The sequence below is a fragment of the Triturus cristatus genome, unplaced genomic scaffold (assembly GCF_964204655.1).
Source record: "Triturus cristatus unplaced genomic scaffold, aTriCri1.1 SCAFFOLD_231, whole genome shotgun sequence".
In the NCBI taxonomy this organism is placed as follows: Eukaryota; Metazoa; Chordata; class Amphibia; order Caudata; family Salamandridae; genus Triturus; species Triturus cristatus.
Genome location: NW_028187364.1, coordinates 449,246 through 469,340, shown reverse-complemented (window position 1 = coordinate 469,340; position 20,095 = coordinate 449,246). Strand labels below are relative to the sequence as shown.

The 20,095-nt window shown below is 48.5% G+C and overlaps 1 protein-coding gene across 2 annotated transcripts in view; it reads left to right on the top strand.

Moving 5' to 3' along the window:
- LOC146771199 (E3 ubiquitin-protein ligase TRIM39-like) overlaps window positions 1–20,095 on the top strand; it is a 155,735-nt gene that overhangs the window by 45,930 nt on the left and 89,710 nt on the right. For both annotated transcript variants that reach the window (XM_085640306.1, XM_085640305.1), the window contains exons 3-4: window positions 1,829–1,924; window positions 9,336–9,566. In XM_085640306.1, coding sequence (XP_085496432.1) covers window positions 1,829–1,924; window positions 9,336–9,566 — 327 coding nt within the window. The remainder of the gene's footprint in view (window positions 1–1,828; window positions 1,925–9,335; window positions 9,567–20,095) is intronic.

The window sequence follows — 20,095 nt, the reverse complement described above, 5'->3', positions numbered from 1 at the left end:
CATTGTGGTTGGCGTGAATTATGGCAGGTGTTTTGGGCTTTGGACCCCTAACTATCAAATTGTGCTATTCTGATCAATTCCTTGTGGATAGTTCCAAAACTAGGAGGTGCTGCTAGAATTAGCGATTACCTATTTTGCTAATGCATTTAAGGAATCACAAATTGCGATTCCTTAAATGCAATTTTGAAAGCACCCAAGTTGTGTGATTTTGCCCTAAGAAATCCCAAATTAATTTGCAATTTCCTAGAAAAATTTACTTTTTTGCATTTTTCAAAGAGCCATTTCACACACATACATGCCCTTCTTAGGGCATGTATGGGCGCTACATGTGCACACGCATATTTCAGGGGTGCAACAGGGTGTCCTTTTGGCACCCTTGAAGTTGCATTTGCAATTTGTGAGTACCTATTGGGTCCTCGACATTGCGAATGTCTTCCTATTCATTCCTATGGGCCTCTAGGCCCGTAGGAATGCATGGGAAGGAATTCCTTAATTGCGAATCGCAATTTGCGATTCACAATTAAGGAATGTGTAGGATTTGCAATTATTATTGCGAAACCTACATACATTGCATTTTGCGATTCCTTAATAGCGAATCGCTAACATTCACTATTAAGGACTCGCAAACTGCAATGATGATACATCTGCCCCTAATGGAACTGCAAATGAGGTGAATTTTGCAGACACTTACCTGAAAGCAGAACATTGCAGCAGCCATGGCCCTTCTCTATGGTTAGTAAGGGGAGGGTACTGCTATTTCACACTCACCCACTAGCAGCAAGATTGTCAATCTCTATTCCAAAGTTTTGGACCAACAGTCGTGGTAGCCAGTCATTGACAGACAGAAGACTTACATCAAAGTACATTATTTTCCTCAATTGTGTTGAAAACGTACTTCATAGTACTTCGTCTCAATCAATACTTTGTCCACTCTCTTGGATCTGATCATTTAGTATCCAAAGTCCAGTCCTAACGTGTGGGTGTGAGAGAAAAGATGGAATAAAGTCCAGTCTTTGTTGAGGAGTCCAAGTGATGAGGAGCATATACAATGGTGCACCCAATGGGCATCATTTACCAGTTATAAAAAAAATAAAAACAAACCTACAAACTTTACTGTGATTTAGCAACTGTACCTGGGCCTAAAGCCCTTTAAAATGTAAATACCTCACAGGTCGACCTCTCTTTCCCTCTCTTTATGTTTAAATGCATCTCTCAAATGAAGTGGCATTGTGTGACTGTAGCAGAATTCTATTTCAAACCGCATTCTCCCCACCTCGTTTTCAGGAAATTGTTTAATGGATGGAAGGAGTATGACTCTGCTGAGATATTGCATTCCGAAATCTGCTTCTTCATCTACGGTGTAACCCCCCATTTAAAGGCCTACTTAGAGAGGGAGAGATAAGCCGTTATTGTTATAAGGTGTTTGCATTATAATCCGCTGCCTTATGTGGTGGAGGAATCATTGGGGGTAAATCCCTCACTGTGACAAGATACTGCACATGAGACTTTGCTCCCTTCTGCAGCCTTTATCATTAGCAAAATAATATATGATTACTTTAATTTCTTCTAATTTGCCTTCTCCTACCCGCTTATCTCCTCATTCCTGCCCATTCTCTGACACCGTCCATCTCCCAACCCCATGTCTTCTTTGACTCCTGCCCCATATTCAAGCACCAAGCAGACCCCCTTAGCTGGCTTATAAGCAGGCAGACATTGTTTATCTTTTCCATTTCTCAGCTTTCTCATTGGCTCAACTTGAAATGTTAGTGGGGATGCTTTATGGTCTAGAATCTAACCCTACACTTCTCTTTGCATCTGGCCTCTGTAGGGTAAGCTCCTGGACTGGCTAATTCCTCTGAAGGAGAACTTGCAACTTATTCTGGAATCTAAACTCAAAGAAGACAAGGCGTACAAATCTACAATGGTGAGTGTCAATTAAAGTGTGTGTGTATGTGCGCGCGCTCTCCCTTGTATGGTATGTGCCTCTTTGTTTTTGTTCCTGGTCCGTTTTAAGGTTTTGTGAGGTTTAGGGCCTCTTTGTATCTTTGTCTACCTACCTCTACCCGTGGAGGAAGGTGTGCTTCACAAGATACAAGTCTGTATTTGTGTGTCTTCTCGTTTTGTGGATGATTTAGCTGGGTACAACTTTGAATCTGGGAGCGTGTGGAGTGAAGTATGAGTTTGTAGGGAACTGTGCATCTGTGTATATGCAATAGTGCAATGCTGACTTGAAGATATTCCCAGGCACTCGTGCTGAATATGCCTTAAAGCTTAACATAAGTTCAGCTTCATGAAATTCAATTGGAGAGGTCTTGTGGGGTAAAGGAGGATAGAGGTCAAAGAATCAATTACGTCCCTGTCAGTTGTAGTCTTTTCTGTTCTGCTGCTGCAATATGAGTTTGTCCAGTCACCTAGCAAGAAGGCCCTATGGTCTGTAGGTAAAGGTAAATATTCTGTAGAGTTGTCAGTCGGCCCATTTCCACCAAGCCAACTCATAGTGTGACCTCTGAAGGTTTGCAGGGTCTAGAATCAGTGCTACTGTGGCAGAGAAGGGAGAGTGGCTTGCCTAGTAGTTGGCATGAGTAGATGGGTTAGCAGAGCAGCAGCAAAGTCTGTCACACATCAGGCGCCATTGACATAGCACAGGTGCTTCCCTCCCACATCTCAGCTTATAGTATGGCATATAGGCCCAGGAGGGCTCTGCAGCACTTTACATACTAACAATATACATAGCCAACATGTGTGAATAGAAATGTATGTCTGTGTGCTTACAACGAGAACTCCAGCAGATGCATGTGAATATGCTTAACAGAAAACACACGGTTAACTGACTTCTCCCCGTCGGTTAGCTTACGTGATGAAGGATGCAGGCTGTTGCCCCTCCCGCGGCTCCACGCACGGAGCCCGAAGACTCAACTCCGGGCTTCCCTCCCTTCCCGGGACCCGGAGCGACTCCTGCCCAACTTCGTAAATTTTACGAGGCGATGCATGCCATCTTTGGGCAGCCCGAACCCACCGGCGCACCTTCGAGCCCCGCAGACTCAGATGGGGGGCCTAGGCCTTCTCCGCCGTCGGCTCCGGCGCCGCAGGCCCCCCTGGATCCAGGTCTGGATCAGCCGGTTGACCTTATTACACCTCCACTGGCGCCGCTTCCTCCGGCACTGCAACTGCAACAGACGCTGGTCATGTCCCTGGCCGGCATCAACCCCCGGCCTCCATCCCCATGTGAACCTGGAGCTGAACCGGTGTCGACTGACGCCGGATCTGTGCCGAGCGGGGTTTTTGTACCCATGTTCACTCCTGGGGTCCCTTTTCAGCAAGATTGGCAACCTGAGGATGAGGAGGAGGACTGGGAGGGGTCAGGTGACCCCTTAACTGATCAGCTAGGGGCTGAACAGGACTGGAGAGAGGAACTGGGGGATGCCAGTGGTCTTGACACCTCCCCTGACCTTGCCATGTTGTCTCCTCCTACCGTGGCTATGGAGGAGGGAGTGTCATATGCAGTGGTGTTGCGCAGAGCTTCCTGCAGTGGTGGTCAGGACTAACCTTCTGACAGAGGTGCTTCAGCCGGCTGCAAGCTCTTCGGAGCCCCTGCTGCCGTTTAATGAGGCCCTTACTGATGTCCTTTTGGGCACGTGGTCCAGGCCCAACACGGGGGCTCCCATGGATAGTATGATTGCCCGACGCCACTGCCTGGCTCTGGGCGACCCCACTTTCCTCTCCCAACACCCCACCCCGGAGAGTTTGGTGGTTCAAGCCTCCACTTCCAGGAGCACATTCCCTACCACTCCACCGGAAAGGGAATTCAAGAAGCTGGATCATCTTGGGAAGAAGATTTTCTCTTCCGCCAGCTTGGGACTGAGGTCGGTAAACACTGCATGTCTATTGGGCCATTCTACCCACTCGGTGTTGGATACAGTTGCCTAGGTGCTGCCTCGCACAGTGCTCTCCTAGGCTGTCACCGCCGGAAGAGATGTGGCTAAGTTTACCATCCGTTGTGGGCTGGATACCGCTGACTCTCTAGGCAGGATAATTTCAACGTCTGTAGCCCATCTTATCTACGCCTGGACGAGATCGACTGACTTTTCGGGGGATGTCCAGAACACCCTCATGGACATGCCCTTTGATGGCCGTCGCCTTTTTGGTGACAAAGTGGACAACGCTCTAGAGCGCTTCAAGAACTAGCGGGCTAGGGCCAAGTCCTTGGGCCTCTCCAGCAGCCCAACGCAGTCTGCTTTTTGCCCCTTTTGTGGCTGCGGAAGGGGTGCCCCACTATGTCCCACCCAGCGCCACAGGCCGCCAGCCGCCCTCACCTCACTGGTCACGATTCATGCACACTTTTAATTGCGCTGCACAATGCGCATGACTGACAATAGTCACCAGCCCCACCCTATGCCCCACACTGAAGACCGCGCAGACGCGGAGACATCTGCGCGCCGCGCACCAATTAATTAATGAAGAGGAGAGCCTCAGCGGCCAGGGCCGGGCATGCGCACACCATTTAATTAATGAAGACAAGAGTCTTGCTGGCTCCGCTGAGTGAGGGGGCGCTTGGAGTGCGGCCCCCCCCCCGCAATGCGGTGGCTGCGGGGGCCTGTGTTACGCATCTGCTTTGTTTCTTCTTTAGCCTTGATTGCTTGTAGACTAGCTGGGTATACAGATACACATCTGAGTCTCAGGCCTCTCCAGACCTATCTTTTGGTCAGGAATCCTCATCCAGTCTGGAGTTTGCATGTTGTTCTAAATGCCTAGTCTGATAAAGGTGAGCCCTCCAGGGTCTTCCACAAGGATACAATGTCTTAAGAATAGTTATCCTTTTTGTTATTGAATCTAAAAGTTTGTCTTACTAAACTTGAAGTTCTTGTCTGAGGACAGCTTTACCTGTTGTCATCAAGAGGCCTATTATATCTTCTTCTTTCTCCAGCCCCAGCCATTAGATTGCCTCTGTGTAAATCACATTGTAAATCAAACCACTGGCAATTCGCTTTCACACCTCATTCTTTCTGTAGGTTCTGTGTCCTTATACCGCTTGCTAAGAATTTGTGTTCTAGTGCATGAGGAGCTATTTTCTTTCCTGCTTCTTTCATGCTTTTTGCTGCCCTTCACTCTTCCATTCCTCTCCCTCCACCAAGTTCTGTATCCAAAGATAACTCTTCATATATTGGCTTTGCCAGTGCTTGTTTTGATGCTGTGATAAAGTCAGTGTTGGACTTGGCCCTTCTGGCAGGTTCACCCCCAAAACTTTTTGAATTTGTTCTAGCCTTTCCCTATGTCGTGTAAGTGGTTTTAGGCCTCTAGGCGCTTTTACACTGTGTCCCAGTGGAAAGTGCATGCACGCTGTGTATGTCTTTAGTGAGACTGACCTGCCCTCCCATAGGAATGCATGGGGAATGTGTGTGTCCATGGTAGTTCCTGATGCGTGGGGAGTGCAGGGTCGAGTTTGGTATGTGCAAACTCGTGAGATTGAATGCTGCGCGATGATGTGTGCGGCGTTACTGTGTCTAGTGTAGAAGTGCCACTTCTAGAAGCTGGCATGTCTGTGTAATAAATGTGAAGTGATTGTCTAGCTTGTGATTGGCTGGTGTGCCTGGCTCCAGGAGTCAGGATGGGTCTGCCCCAGTGGTGAATAGGGAGATTTACATCCAGATGGGTGGGAGGGGTGCACCTGGGACCTGAATAGGGCTGGGCTTTCCCTACACAATGCTGGCTCCGCCCCCTGTGGTGCGACTGATGTCCCTAGCCTGTCCAGTGAATGGGGAGAGGGGCTGAGCACAACAGAGTGCTCCAAAACCAGTTGCATCTGGTTTTTCCTTAACCCTGCAGCCTGAGACAAAGGAAATGTGTATATAAAAAGGGGCTGTGACCACATGTAAAGTGTTCTGCTGATCCTAACTGGAGGGGGGCCTGCTGCTGGGTGCCAGGAGGACCGCAACTGGGGACTGCCTCCCTGCCTGGAGGGCCCTGTGAGCTGGCCCCTGGGCCCAGCCCTTGCCCCCCCTGCCTTCCTAAGGACTTTGTTCCTGGACCTTGCGCTCAGGCACCTGAGAAGCGCTAAATCTTGGTTGCCTGGGAAGCGCTGTATTTTTATTTCTGAGAAGCGGTTTACTATCCTGAGGAGCAGCGCCCCTAATTTCATTGGCAGTGCGGAGCGGCGATCCTTTCAGGAGGGAATCCCCGGCGCGGAGATTCCCCCACAGGACCGTGAAACCGAGCGGGTGCCCACCCCGCGTTATTTGCCGCCCATTTGTGTTTAAAGCCAAACCGAGCGGGAGCCCACCCCGCATCAGTGCCTTCGCGGCGGGTGCCCACCCCGCTTATCTTTATTTCTTGTCCTTGCGGGTGCCCACCCTGCCTCCTGCCGCTTTGTCGTAGTTGCGGCAGGTGCCCACCCCGCTGTTGCGCTCGTTCTCGCGGGTGCCCACCCCCGCCTCCTGCCACTTTATTATAATTTCAGCGGGTGTCCACCCCGCGTGTCTGCTTTTGTGGAAGTGGGTGCCCACCCCGCATGACCCTGCAGAGAGAGGACTTCACCGCCGTGACCCGGAAGTTCACAGAGCGTACTTGCTGTGGGCGGGGCGCTCCAAGAACCAGGAAGCGGACAGGAGCCTACCCCGCGCTCCTGTGCCTGGAGGAACAGCCAGAAGCCGACGGGAGCCCACCCCGCGTTCCGGTGCACAAAGGAGGAGTGGCTGAAAGAAGTCAGCGCAGTGCCGGAGAAGAAGCCCGGGTGATGTAGGGCCTCTCTGCTGCAGCAGGGCTCCCGTGCTGGTGAACAGAGAGCCCCGTGCAGCCTCTACTCGCGGGCTCCGTGTGAAGTCCCGGTCCCAGGAGAGGGACCGGGAGAAGAAGCAACATCGGCGGAAGTAGCCGGCGAGTCCCCGCTTTAGTCCGGTGAGTGGGGGCTGCCTCTGGAGGTGAGGCACATTGTCGGTGCCTCCCCCGGGGGACGCTCCTCGATGGCACAGAGGGTGCCAGTGATCGTTGGTGGCTTCCAGCTGCCCCGCACGACAGTGGGCAGCTGCGACATTTCTATTGGGGGCATTTTGTCTTGCTGAGTCCTAGCGCGGGACTCCAACATTTTGGGGGCATTTAGGTTGAGAAGTCCCGGAGTGGGGCTTCAAAGGGCACAGTTGTGTTATTCTTAGAGCCTACAGGGCACCTACGTTGTTTTGGGCCCTACTGTTTATTAGAGCCCAGAGGAGAGCCAGGAGGCACGCTGGTACCAGGCTCAGGTTCCCAGCTGCCCAGCACTTAGTGGGCGGCTGCATCAGTTAGGCCCTCAACATCCTTGCGCATTCTTCCTTGGCTGCCTGCGCAGCCCAGCCCTGACATTTTGGACAAAGGGCGTTTGAGACCATGAGAGGCCAAGTTGGCCTGGGGACAGTTTTTCTGTGTTGTGCCCTCACCTAGGGTACATGGTTATTTCTACATGTGTACTTTTGCGTAATGTGCATTGCCTTTATGCTTATTTCTATTTCTAAATGTGTCTATGCTTAGGAGATTGTTTTCCTAGTATAGGTTATGCTAGTGAGTTCATGTTTCCCTGCGTGATATATGCCTAAGGTGTTTAGGATTGCGTAGGGTGTACTTACCTTCTACCAGTAGTTACTGGTTGTGCTCTACAGTTATAATTTGTGTTACAGTTGGTATATGTTCTACATTTACAATTGGTGATTTGTGCTAATTCTGACAGTGGTCCATGTGGCCCTGTCTTGTGTAAATAGTCCCCTGTAAAATTCTGCCCAGTGCCAGTTGGCACAGTGTAAATTATGTGATTATCATCTAATGTGTTTATTATAATACAAAGGCTATTTTTTATATATGACTTGTGTGGAGTTTCCTTTGTGGTGGGCCTTGGGTGTTGGGTGTGCGCGCAAACGCTTTACACATTGCCTCCGGGATAAGCCTGACTGCTCGTGCCAAGCTACCAAGGGGGTGAGCAGGGGTTATCTTTGGCATGTAACTCCCCAGCCCTGACTTAGAGTGGTGGTCTCTGCCTGGCTTTGGCGCAAGCCTTAGCCAACCAGAGATCCCATTCCTAACAGTCAGTATCGGTGGGCATACAACAATAAATTGTATTTTTTTTTCCAAGATAGCTGCTGGTTTTTGTGAACATCTGCTAACACACCAGTGGCCATCATTAAAAAATTCTAGGTTTTTTGCCCATGAATACGCCTGCTAAATCATGCCTGCACTTATATCGGTCATATATGTATTCTTCTTGGTATACTTATCAAAGCTACACCAAAAAAAGCATGTACTGGCAAAGCCAATTGGTCATCAACTGCATATTCAAGGCAAGACCAATTAGCTTTCCCATGCTTTCTCGGTAAATGTTGGAAGGAGACATTTTAGCTTTGCTTTCGTGTAGGATTTCACGTTTAATTAACTCTTCAAAAAGATGCATGGTAAGCCAAGGCCCTGTGCAGATGCCTTTGAAGCATCTAAGGCTCACTGGCCACTCTACTCTTTAACCATATTGGATTCATGGCTTTGCTGCATCAGAGATCAATGTCCATACAGTTAGAGCCAGTGCAGCAGCCCGAGTGAACGGGTGGTGTTCCAGTGGCACCACTGATTTAGCTGTGCTGTTCTGTCACATTATATGTTGGTCATAAACTACAATGTGGTAGCCAGTTTACTCAAGGTCTGTTAAAAGTGTTTTTGGGGAATCATAATACAGACGTTAAAGCACCCCTCCCTGGCGCCTTCTTCTTTTTAAGCTTTGAAAACGTACCGTGGATGGGAATTGAATGGGTTGCAGGTAAATAGAAAGGGCACAGCACTCACTTTATTGAATCAATTAGATGTTGTCTTGAAGCCCCTCACTCATAAGACCTTTCTGGAATCCCCTTTGCTTGTTAAATTTGCTGTTCCTAGAGAAACAGAACTTTGGCAGTGGGAATGGGGCCTAGGCAGTCTTGTCTTTCTTCTAGTGTTCATGCTACATGATCCTGGTAGTGTTTTTTCTGGCATCAACTTGTATCATGTCCATAAAACAGCACATAACTTACCATTTTGCACTTGCCCCATATTTTATCCAATGCATTCCTAATACTTTGACTGAATGATATCCATTCTGTTATCTTAACTTCCATCACTCTATGTATTCAAGAAGAGAAAACAATGGCTGTCACCCAGTTGTTTTGCTGTTCTAGCAGTAGCGATACAAATAGTTAAAAAACACATGTAAAGCAATGGCGGTGGCTGGAATAAGAACAATATAATTAAAACATGTGGTGTTTGTTTGCTTTCCAAAATTAAACTACTCTGTGGCTGGCATACTGGTTTCTCCGAGAACTGATCTTTTATATTTCTGATTTTTTCTGTCAAAGGGAGAACTGAGAAACCAGAGGGAGAAAATCTTAGCTGCATTTGAGGAACTGGAACTATTCCTGGAGCAACAAAAGCAACATATCCTCAAGGACTTGGAGACAGAGAAGAAGGAGAATCTAAGGATGATTCGGGGAAGAGTGACCGGAATGTTAAAACAGCAATCGATCCTCCGGAACTTGATCACAGAGATAGAGGAGAAGTGCAAACATCAGGACATAGAGTTATTAAAGGTAGGACTGATCCAAAATCTGTGGCTTTAGAACTGTAGTATTCCTTCCTCTGGATTCTGGTGAAATCTAAACCTAACTATAACGTCCCTATAAGCTTTGTTTTTTTCAGTGTGTATATATATATATATATATATATATATATATATATATATATATATATATATATCCTAATCCTACTGGCGGTCGCCAGTAGGTAGTTATCGTTAGTGCCACGTTTCCAAAGTAAAAGCATTTTTTCATGTGCTTATAACTTTGGCGTCGTTTGACGAATCTTTACGAAATTTTCCAAAAAGTTTCTCTTTTTTCTGATCAGCTCCTATCTTGAAAGTTTGGGGGTGATTGGTCAAGGGGGGGCTGAGAGAAAAGGGGGGTCCCAAAACGTGTTTTCTCAATGCATTTTCCATAGGAAACTTTAGACAAGGCTACAGGTCAAACTGAATTACACCAAATTTGGCAGGGAGAAAGGTCTTGGTCCAGAAAGCACACTTTTGTCAAAATGGTGTAAATCCGTTATATCTGGGCGGAGCCTAACTCCCGAGCACGAGCTTGCCTCTGGCTGCTAACTCTTCAAACCAGGAAGTGTCCTCTGATTGGCCGCTAACACTTCAAACCAGGAACTGTTAGCAGCCATATTGTGCTTCGCATTGAGTGAAAATATAAAACAAAGGTGCCGGGGGCAATTTAATATACCGAGCTCGGTGTGTGCGAGATACCCCTTTCACGCTCCCTCTGCCCACATCTCCAGCTTGCAGCTAGGCCTTTAGAAGGCAGTCCATCAGCTCGCAGCACTCTACCTTTGCGAGCTAGTACGCTGCTGTGCCTCTTTGCCCCGGCTCTCACTCTACGAGCCAGACAGTCGGCTTGCAGCTCTTCATCTACGAGCCAGCCCGCCGGCTCGCAAGTCTCTGAGAACAGATGCAATGGAGCCAACGATCATGCAGGTCGGACACTCAACACTGCTCAGACATCCCCCAGCAGCAGCTCCTTGGCCGCCATCCCACTTCACCCCCACTCTCCACAAACAAAAGTGACAGTCACATTAGGGAATCTGGAACGTAAAAAATTGGCTAATGTTGTACAATTATTAATTCGAAGATGCTTGTGAGGTTGGACAAATAAGAATCTTAGTCATGTATGGATTTACATATAAAACATTTTAATTAAACAAAAGAACAAAATGAAAGTACGAACAGATATGGCGTGTCATCCCTCGACAATTTGTGAATCACAGCCTGCAAGACAAAAAGAAAGATAAGATGGAGCTTCGTGCGTCCAGCAAAGGAGAGAGAGAGAGAGAGAGAGAAAGAGTGAGTGGAAGAGAGAGAAAGAAAGAGTGAGAGAGAGAGGAAGACAGAGAAAGAGTGAGAGAGAGAAAGAGTGAGAGAAAGAGTGAGACACAAGGAAGAGAGAAACAGTGTGAGAGAGGAAGAGAGAGAGAAAGAGTGAGAGAGAGGAAGAGAGATAAAGAAATAATGAGAGAGAGAGGAAGAGACAGAGAAAGAGAGAAAGTGTGAGAGAGAGAAAGTAAGAGATTGGGAATAAGAGAGAGAAAGAGTGTGAGTGACAGAAAGGAAGAGATGGAGAGGGAGAGTGAGTGTTGACACTGTGGAGAAAATCTTTAAAGCTCACCTTTCTGCCACCGGCGTGTCTCCAACCACGTGCCGGGATATAATGCAGCCCTCAAGTTTAGTCATCTGAAACATAGTATAGAAACAGTGATGGCAGAGTCCATACAACTGCACACACGGAATTCTCTGTTTCGCCACTGCGCACTCAGGCTGTTGCACACCATAGACTCCTGCCGCCCAGAGGTGTCTGCCCGCGTCTCTGCACCCAGGCTGATGTACCCCATCCACTCCCACTGCCCAGAGGTGTCTGTCCGCTGCTGTGCACCCAGGCTGCTGCACCCCATCCACTCTCAGTGCCCAGAGGTGACTGCCCGTTCCTGCGCATACAGGCTGCTGCACCCCATCCACTCCCAGTGCCTGGAGGTGTCTGTCCGCTCTTGTGCACCCAGGTTGCTGCACACTATCCACTCCCACTGCCCAGAGGTGACTGCCCGCTGCTGCAGAAACAAGGCTCTCTACTCAAGGAACCTTCTCAGGCGTTGCGGACACTTGGAGAGCAGAGATCACAATTCAGACAGGGTGTTGATTGTCAGGATGGCCACGTATCCTCGCAGGCTGTACACGCGTTCAGCTCTGGTGGCGGGAGTTCCGTGTTGGGGGGACGTCAATCCGTGAATCACAGCCTGTTTGACAAAAAGCAAGATGAGATTGTGCGTCATGCGTCCATCAAAGGAGAGAGAGGGAGAGAGAGAGAGAGAGAGAGAGAGAGAGTGAGAGAGAAAGGGAGAGAGAGAAAGGAAGAGTGAGAGGAAGACAGAGAAAAAGAAAGAGTGAGAGGAAGACAGAGAAAGAGAGAAACAGTGAGAGTGAGAGGAAGAGAGAGAAAAAAAAAGAAAGAGTGAGAGGAAGACAGTGAGAAAGAAAGAGTGAGAGACGAAGAGAGAGAGAAACAGTGAGAGAGGGGAAGAGAGAGAGAAAGTGTGAGAAAGAAAAAGAGAGAAACAGAGGAAGAGTGAGAGAGAGAGAGAGAAAGAGAGAAACAGTGTGAAAGGGAGGAAGAGAGAGAGAAAGAGTGTGAGGGAGAGAAAGGAAGAGATGAGGAGGGACAGTGAGTGCCCACACAGTGGACAAAACCCTCACAGCTCACCTTTGCACCACCGCTGTGTCTCCAACCACGTGCCGGGACCTAGTGGAGCCCTCAAGCTCCCACATCTGAAACAAAGTACAGAATCAGGAATGGCAGAGTATATACGACTGCGCACGCCTAAATCGCTGTCCCGCCTTTGTGCAACCAGGCTGCTGCACATCATCCACTTCCACTGCCCAGAGGTGTCTGCCCGCCGCTGCTGCACCCCATCCACTCCCGACGCCCAGAGGTGCCTGCCCGCCCCTGCGCACCCAGGCCTCACTGCTCACCTTTCCGCGGACAGGGCACCCTCCACATCATGCAACCCCGCTCCGCAGGCCAACAGGTCTTACATTTGGTGCTGCGTCTTGATTATGCCATGACAGAGGACATACCAGTGCACCCACCATCATCGCAGCTTTCACACCCACTCAGCCCTTGCAGTACTACTAACTCAGTGACCAGTGAGGCCACACCACGTGGCGGTAGGCCCCCGCTGGTCGATGGCTCAGGCCTACAGTGCGATCCAACAAGGCACACAAAACCTGACCTGTCCGGACCACAGGGACTGGGCATCATTGCAGGCTGCACACCCGCTGAGCACTTACAATGCCTCTACCTCAGTGAACCGAAATTCACCGTCCCGTGGCGGTGTGCCTGTGCCGGCCGCAGTGCATCCGGTGCACCAAGTCTGAAATCGAAATGGCGTGGAGCACATGCGTCCGGTCGTTTTTATTGGCAGAGTCACGTGTCCTGTGACACCTGTGCTTGAAGGGTGTGGTGTGGGTGTAAACCAGCTGTCAGTGAGTGGCTGTGGCGTACTGAGAACTAGACCTGTGAGCAGCAGATCACTACAATGAAAAGCTGGGCCATGTAGCGTTGTTGTCCCTCCCTGTATGTGTAAACGGATTGGGCTGGCTTGGCGTATGCCAGTCCTGATGCGGGTGTCCCTGTTGTACTGCTGCCGCCACCCGGGCCACAAGCGCCAATGTGGCACCCTGTACTTTTGGTATTGTGTGCATTATTATTGGTGGTTGACTTGCGTTCTTCACACATGTTTGGTTGCCGCATCTCGTTACATTCAGCTATTGTGTGGCTGAGGGGCCATGCCGTTTTTTGAAGGTCCACTGTCCTGTTGTGCGCTGCCTCGGTGGTAGTAGGGGGGATTGGGCTGGGGGGAGGTACTGAGGGTGGTGGCAGTGGGTTTTGTGGCCTTCTTGGGTGTCGGAGGTGCATGAACAGTAGCTCTATGACATGTGTTGGTCTTCAGATGTGATTCTGCGCTGGGCTCCCTTTCACACTGTAGGTAGTCGTCCTACTTTACACCAGTAAAAGGCAGATGTTACATTCCTACTGCGAACACAGCTTATCGCCTGTTTTTGGAACGCACCGCAGAGTTGACTGCTCGTTGAAAATTGGCAATTCTTTTTGGCGGGAGCTATTGTTGGAAGACTGGCGATATCGATTATTTTAACCAGGTTGAGAATGGAATGATAATTTAAAAACTCTGAAAAAACTATAGGTTTAATGAACATTATAATTAGAAATTAACATTTTAAAAACCTTTCAAATTCACTGAAAAAAACATAGGTTTTACAGACGTTATAGTTAGAAATTAGCATTTACAAAACCTTTGAAATTCACTGAAAAAAACATAGGTTTCAGGGACGTTATAGTTAGAAATTAGCTTTTAAAAAACCTTTGAAATTCCCTGATAAAACCATAGGTTTCAGGGACGTTATAGTTAGTTGGTCATTTCACTCGTACAAAAACAGAGAAATTCGAACGTTATAGTTAGTAGAGCTAACTATAACTCGCGCCCCCGCAATGCACTGCTGATGACGTCACATATTACATCACTCGTGACATGGTCAGTGACATCACTCATGACATCACTGATGACATCTCAAATGATATCACTGATGACCTTACTGATGACATCATCCACGTGATAATCTGATGCACCTCCTCAAACCATAGACAAATCAATAGCAGTTACTATATACCCACTGACTAATTCCTATCTATACACACACATTCATTCATTCACCCATACAGTTACTCATACATGTAGTCACTCATCAATACAGCACTATTATATGTACTCATACACCTCTACAAACACTCATACACCGTCACTCATTCATAGAGTTATTGACACACCGAGCTAGTCATGTAAAGAATCAATAACACTGCCATTTACTCACCTATACAGTTATACATTCACCATCTAACCTATTCTTACAGCTACTAACATATACTTACTCTCTTATACAATCACAGACACAAGCACACACTCATTTATACAGCCACTCTCACAATTACTCACTCTCACATATAGTCAACTCACTAAAGCGGTTAAGCCGCAAGGTCCTCCACCAAGTAAAAGAAGACGTAGGAAAGGGAGAGAACCATCTAAACACAAGTTTAGCCACTCGGATTTCGGCAAACAAGCACTGAAGGCTGCTAGACCTGAACCTGGGGAAGGAGCGGTAGCGCCTCCCATGCGTAACACGCCCCTTCCCCCCTCTACCGCTATCCTAGACTCCGAGGCGCTCCCTATGGTGTTATCTCCTTCCCTTGCTGAACCTGCTTTTTTTTCCCTTCACGTGGGTCGCACTCCGCTGGTCTTTAGCAAGTAGCCCCATAGGATTCTGGATGATAGAGTAGCAGCGGCGAGTACACCTATGCTACAAAGTGTAATAATAAATGCCATCCCTGGACACGTGTTTCGAGGTAGTTGCCTCTCGTCAGCAGGGAGCAGGACTGTGTGAGGGGTGCCGTAGACTGCCAAAAAATATGAGGTTTAAGTACCTTTCGTGGCGGCGCGCGGGTGCAGACTCCAGGCTCGTCAGCCAATCGCTCAGGGAGCTTCAAACATTCTTTTCACGTGGGTCGCACTCCGCTGGTCTTTAGCAAGTAGCCCCATAGGATTCTGGATGATAGAGTAGCAGCGGCGAGTACACCTATGCTACAAAGTGTAATAATAAATGCCATCCCTGGACACGTGTTTCGAGGTAGTTGCCTCTCGTCAGCAGGGAGCAGGACTGTGTGAGGGGTGCCGTAGACTGCCAAAAAATATGAGGTTTAAGTACCTTTCGTGGCGGCGCGCGGGTGCAGACTCCAGGCTCGTCAGCCAATCGCTCAGGGAGCTTCAAACATTCTTTTCACGTGGGTCGCACTCCGCTGGTCTTTAGCAAGTAGCCCCATAGGATTCTGGATGATAGAGTAGCAGCGGCGAGTACACCTATGCTACAAAGTGTAATAATAAATGCCATCCCTGGACACGTGTTTCGAGGTAGTTGCCTCTCGTCAGCAGGGAGCAGGACTGTGTGAGGGGTGCCGTAGACTGCCAAAAAATATGAGGTTTAAGTACCTTTCGTGGCGGCGCGCGGGTGCAGACTCCAGGCTCGTCAGCCAATCGCTCAGGGAGCTTCAAACATTCTTTTCACGTGGGTCGCACTCCGCTGGTCTTTAGCAAGTAGCCCCATAGGATTCTGGATGATAGAGTAGCAGCGGCGAGTACACCTATGCTACAAAGTGTAATAATAAATGCCATCCCTGGACACGTGTTTCGAGGTAGTTGCTGAACCTGCACTAGCTACTGCTCCCCTTGCTGCCCAAACCGACGCATTGGGTCACTTGATAAAGTCTCTCATCTCACCCATTATTGAAAGATTACTAAGAGTTGAGAAAAGACTCGCGGTTATAGATACTGCTATAAGTAGAATAACAGACTCGACCACAGGCCATATGAACATGACCCTTTCCAGTGCCTCAATACCCATCCCGGTGGTACCTAACCCCAATCTCCCTCCTACTAAGGTTATAGTCCAGCCCACTAATCAGCTAGCTTTTAACCAACGTAGTGTACTTCTTCCTACGTCCGCAAGCATCCCGGCTGAGTCTGTTCCCAGCGTTCTAGGGGAGGGACATGAAACCACACCTATAGGGCTCATGTGGGAAGAGAGGGAAAGATCATGTATTAACAGGCCCCTACCAATTATAACGCCGCAAGTTGACTTACCCCCTGAAGCAGCGCCACTGGTGGTCGTACTGACGGGGGTGCCACCTTTGGCTAACAATAAAAGAGAAGGGTATAGTCAGTTGAAAAATAAAATTACGCATTGGCTCAGTACCCATAGACCAATTGAGGAGAACATCAATGGGGAGATATTGCACGTTAGGCGCCTTCCTTGGTTGGGTGGCAGAACCAAAAACATTGAAGGCGATATTGTTTTAGTACATTTTAGAGACCCACGAGCGGTTAATCACATCCTGGATTGGTACCCAGGAAATGAGAATAACCGCATTATTCCACGTGCTTTAACATATTTCTATCCGCGATCCTTGGTGTTCCCTTCTTCCTCTTCAACTAAGCAGGCTTTATCTTACCCCAATATTATGGGAGCGTTTACTTCTAGCCATTCGACACAAGACCCTTATACAACATTGGTAGCCGACTCCTCAAGGTGGATCTTCGTTCCCCCTAGACTCAACAGGAACCACTCGAGGAACTGGGCTTACCCGAGGCCATTCACTCCTCTGGAGGCAGTGAATCGGTTTGAGGTCTTGAACAGCATGGAAGACTGCGACTGAAGACTACAGGTTTCTCAGGGTTTGACGGGACGAGCTGACATTGCTAACCCTGAGACCAATACTCGCGAGTCGCTTATTGAGAGCCCTGGGTTGGTCCCCGGATCTATGGGTTTAACTCTACCTAATGGCCAGAATTCTGGTAGGAACGCGTCCCCCACCACATCCATCCCTTGGTGCTTCAGTACTGTAGATCTCTCTCCGCAAAGCCCAATGCACCAATCAGATTGCATAAAAACCCCTACTCTACACAGTTTAGATGAGATCATGGGGGTCGCTTCTGATTTACACGTAGTAGATAATAAGGTTATCCACATAATGTCGTGGAACGTGGCGGGGTTGCAAAGAAAGTTGGCTCTCCCTGAGTGGAACTCTCTTATCGAGCAGTTCGATGTTTGTATGTTCCAGGAGACCTGGAGCATAGTCCCAATTCACAAATCTGGATATACCACTTTTTTTTCACCTGCTCAATGTTGTGGCAGGGGTAGACCAGCCGGGGGTTTACATGTCTGGATAAAAATTTCTCTGAATTGGGTTGTGACCAATCATGTCTCGGAGAGCTGGGACATCCAACATATTTCATTTGAGGGTCCATCTAAGGGTAACAGGATAGATTTATTTAATATCTATTCAAGAGGGACCACGGGAGACAATACTTCAAGCACAGTTTCTATTTTAGACCAGGCTTTAGCCAATTGCTTACCCTCCTCCAAAATTATTGTGGGGGGGGGATTTCAACTGCACCTTTGAGCCCCTTGGTGGTGACGATCCCTTGGGTATTGAGGAGGTAGATTCTAGATGGTCCATCCCGGCTTTGTCCCTATCCCCAATAAAAAAATGGTCTTCAAAGGTAATACAGATCAACGCCTTAACCGTGGAACACAACCTTAGAGCTCTTAACGGCAGAACTCCCTCAGACCCCGACGGTGCGATGACCTTTAATAGGCTCAGTAGCCCGTCGAGAATTGATTATATTTTAATAGATGTGACACTGTGGTGTGATTTAATAGACATGGTGGTGACTCCCTCACAGGACAGTGATCACAATCCGTTATGTATGAAGTTAAAATGGGGAATGCAAACTGACGTTAGGAGGTTAACCCACCAGCGGTCCACCAATGAGGTGGTCCCATTCCAGGGTAACCGCAGGTTGAAATGGGATAAGGTTAAAACACAGGTTGAGAATTTGGATAGGATTAGGGCGTTAGTAGTAGATCTGACTATAGAATTGGAGGCCCACGACCAGGGTTTTGGGTTCACCCAAAGTATGTTCTTTGTAAAGGCTTATGAGAACACAGTAGAGGAAGTTGGGAATTTTTTCTTAACCCATAACAAAAAGGGCAGAGGGGAATTTAATAAAAACATCAGGACAAAACCAAGCAACCCTTGGTACTCGGCCCATTGCAAGGCAAAAAGAAACGAGATCAGAGTAGCCCTGCGTAAAAAGAGCCAACCATTAGTTAGTTTACCAATGAAAGAATACGCAAAGGCTTTGGAGCAGGCCAAGCGCGAGTGGGAGGAACAACATTGGCAGGATCTCAAAGCAGCTTCTAAAAGGAAGAACCCACTGCTGTTTTGGGACCTGATCAATAAAAATAAGTCGAGTAGTTCTCCCACACTAGTCAACCATATTACCAGCCAGCAATGGCATTCTCACTTTTCTGCGTTGTATAGTGGGACGGAGGTGGATCTCCCCTCCCCTGTTCCTGCTGCCAGGGTCCCCCCTTTACAGCCGGTCGAGGATCCCTTTTTGGTCTCCGAGGTGATGCTGGCCATCAAGCATTTGTCCCCGAAGAAAGCCGCTGGTCCAGATGGGATTCCGGGAGACCTCCTACTGGAAGATCCGGAAACATGGGCTAAATTTATCGCCCAAATAATGAACATGATTTCCAAGGGGTTCCCTGTCCCTGAATCATGGAAGGGTGCGGAGGTAATAACCGTCTTCAAGAAGGGGGCCAGAGATGATCCTGCCAACTACAGACCGATTAGTTTGATCGATGTGTTACAGAAGGTGGTTGGCAGGGTCATTATCATGAGGACAGGCACTTGGATGGAGGAAAGGCAAGTGTTGTCCCATCTACAAGCAGGGTTTCGTCAAAAGGTGGGCATGATGGACCAGGTCTTCCGCTTCTTTGCGATCTATTGGAAGTCAGTTACCATCAACAAAGGTAGTTTATACCTAGCTTTCATAGACCTCAGGATGGCGTTCGACCTGGTCCCTCGTGAAAGGCTGTGGGACGTATTAGAGACGATGGGCTTCCCGGGTTCCCTCTTGGGCCTCATTGTGCGGCTTCATGAGGGGAACTATGCAAGGATCAGATGTGGTACCCAAGGCCAATTGACCAATAGGATTCCCGTGAGGAGGGGTGTACGCCAGGGATGTGTAATGGCACCAACGCTGTTTTCTCTCTTTGTGAATGGTGTGGTGGACCATCTGAGAGAGGATCCGGCTGATGCTCCAACCCTGGCAGGGGAAAAAATCCCCACACTCCTCTTCGCGGATGACACCATCCTGATCTCCAAGACCCCGTCAGGCCTCCAAAAGCTCCTTAATCGGTTTAGCACATTTTGTACTGACAGAGGTCTTACCATTAACACTACAAAAACAAAGCTCATGGCCTTAGCACCATCTAGCAGATTTAGAAACAACTTTTTGCTCAATGGTGAGCCTCTGGAATTGGTGGATTCCTTCGATTACCTGGGTATTAGGGTCAACAATCGGATGAGCTGGAAGGATCACTTGGCCAAGATGATGCTAAACTATAAATGAGTTTCAGGGGCGGTTATGAGAGAACACCGGGAGTCCAGGAGTAAGCCTGTAGCACCACTTCTAGCTATTTACGAGGGCCAAGTCCTCCCGTCTGCTCTTTATGGCTCTAAACTTTGGGGGTTCGAAAACACTTCTGAGCTAGTTAGGTGCGAAAATAAGTTTTTGAGAGACGTGGTTGCCCTTCCTGCCTCTACCCCGCTAATCCCCTTAAGGGCTGATCTGGGCAGGCGCCCGCTCAAGGATTTAGTGCGCCTGCGCCCGGTGCTGTTTTGGGTTCGCTTGCGAAGAATCAGGGAGCTCCAAGAGTACGCCGCTGCCTTGGACAAACTAATTTTGCTTAACTCTAATAATAAAATTAAGTGGTTGTGCAATCTGAGACAGATGGTTGTTCATTTGGGTCTGAGTGACTTTTGGGAAAGCCAAACCCCACCGTCCAAGATAGTGATCAAACAGATGTACTGGGACCTAG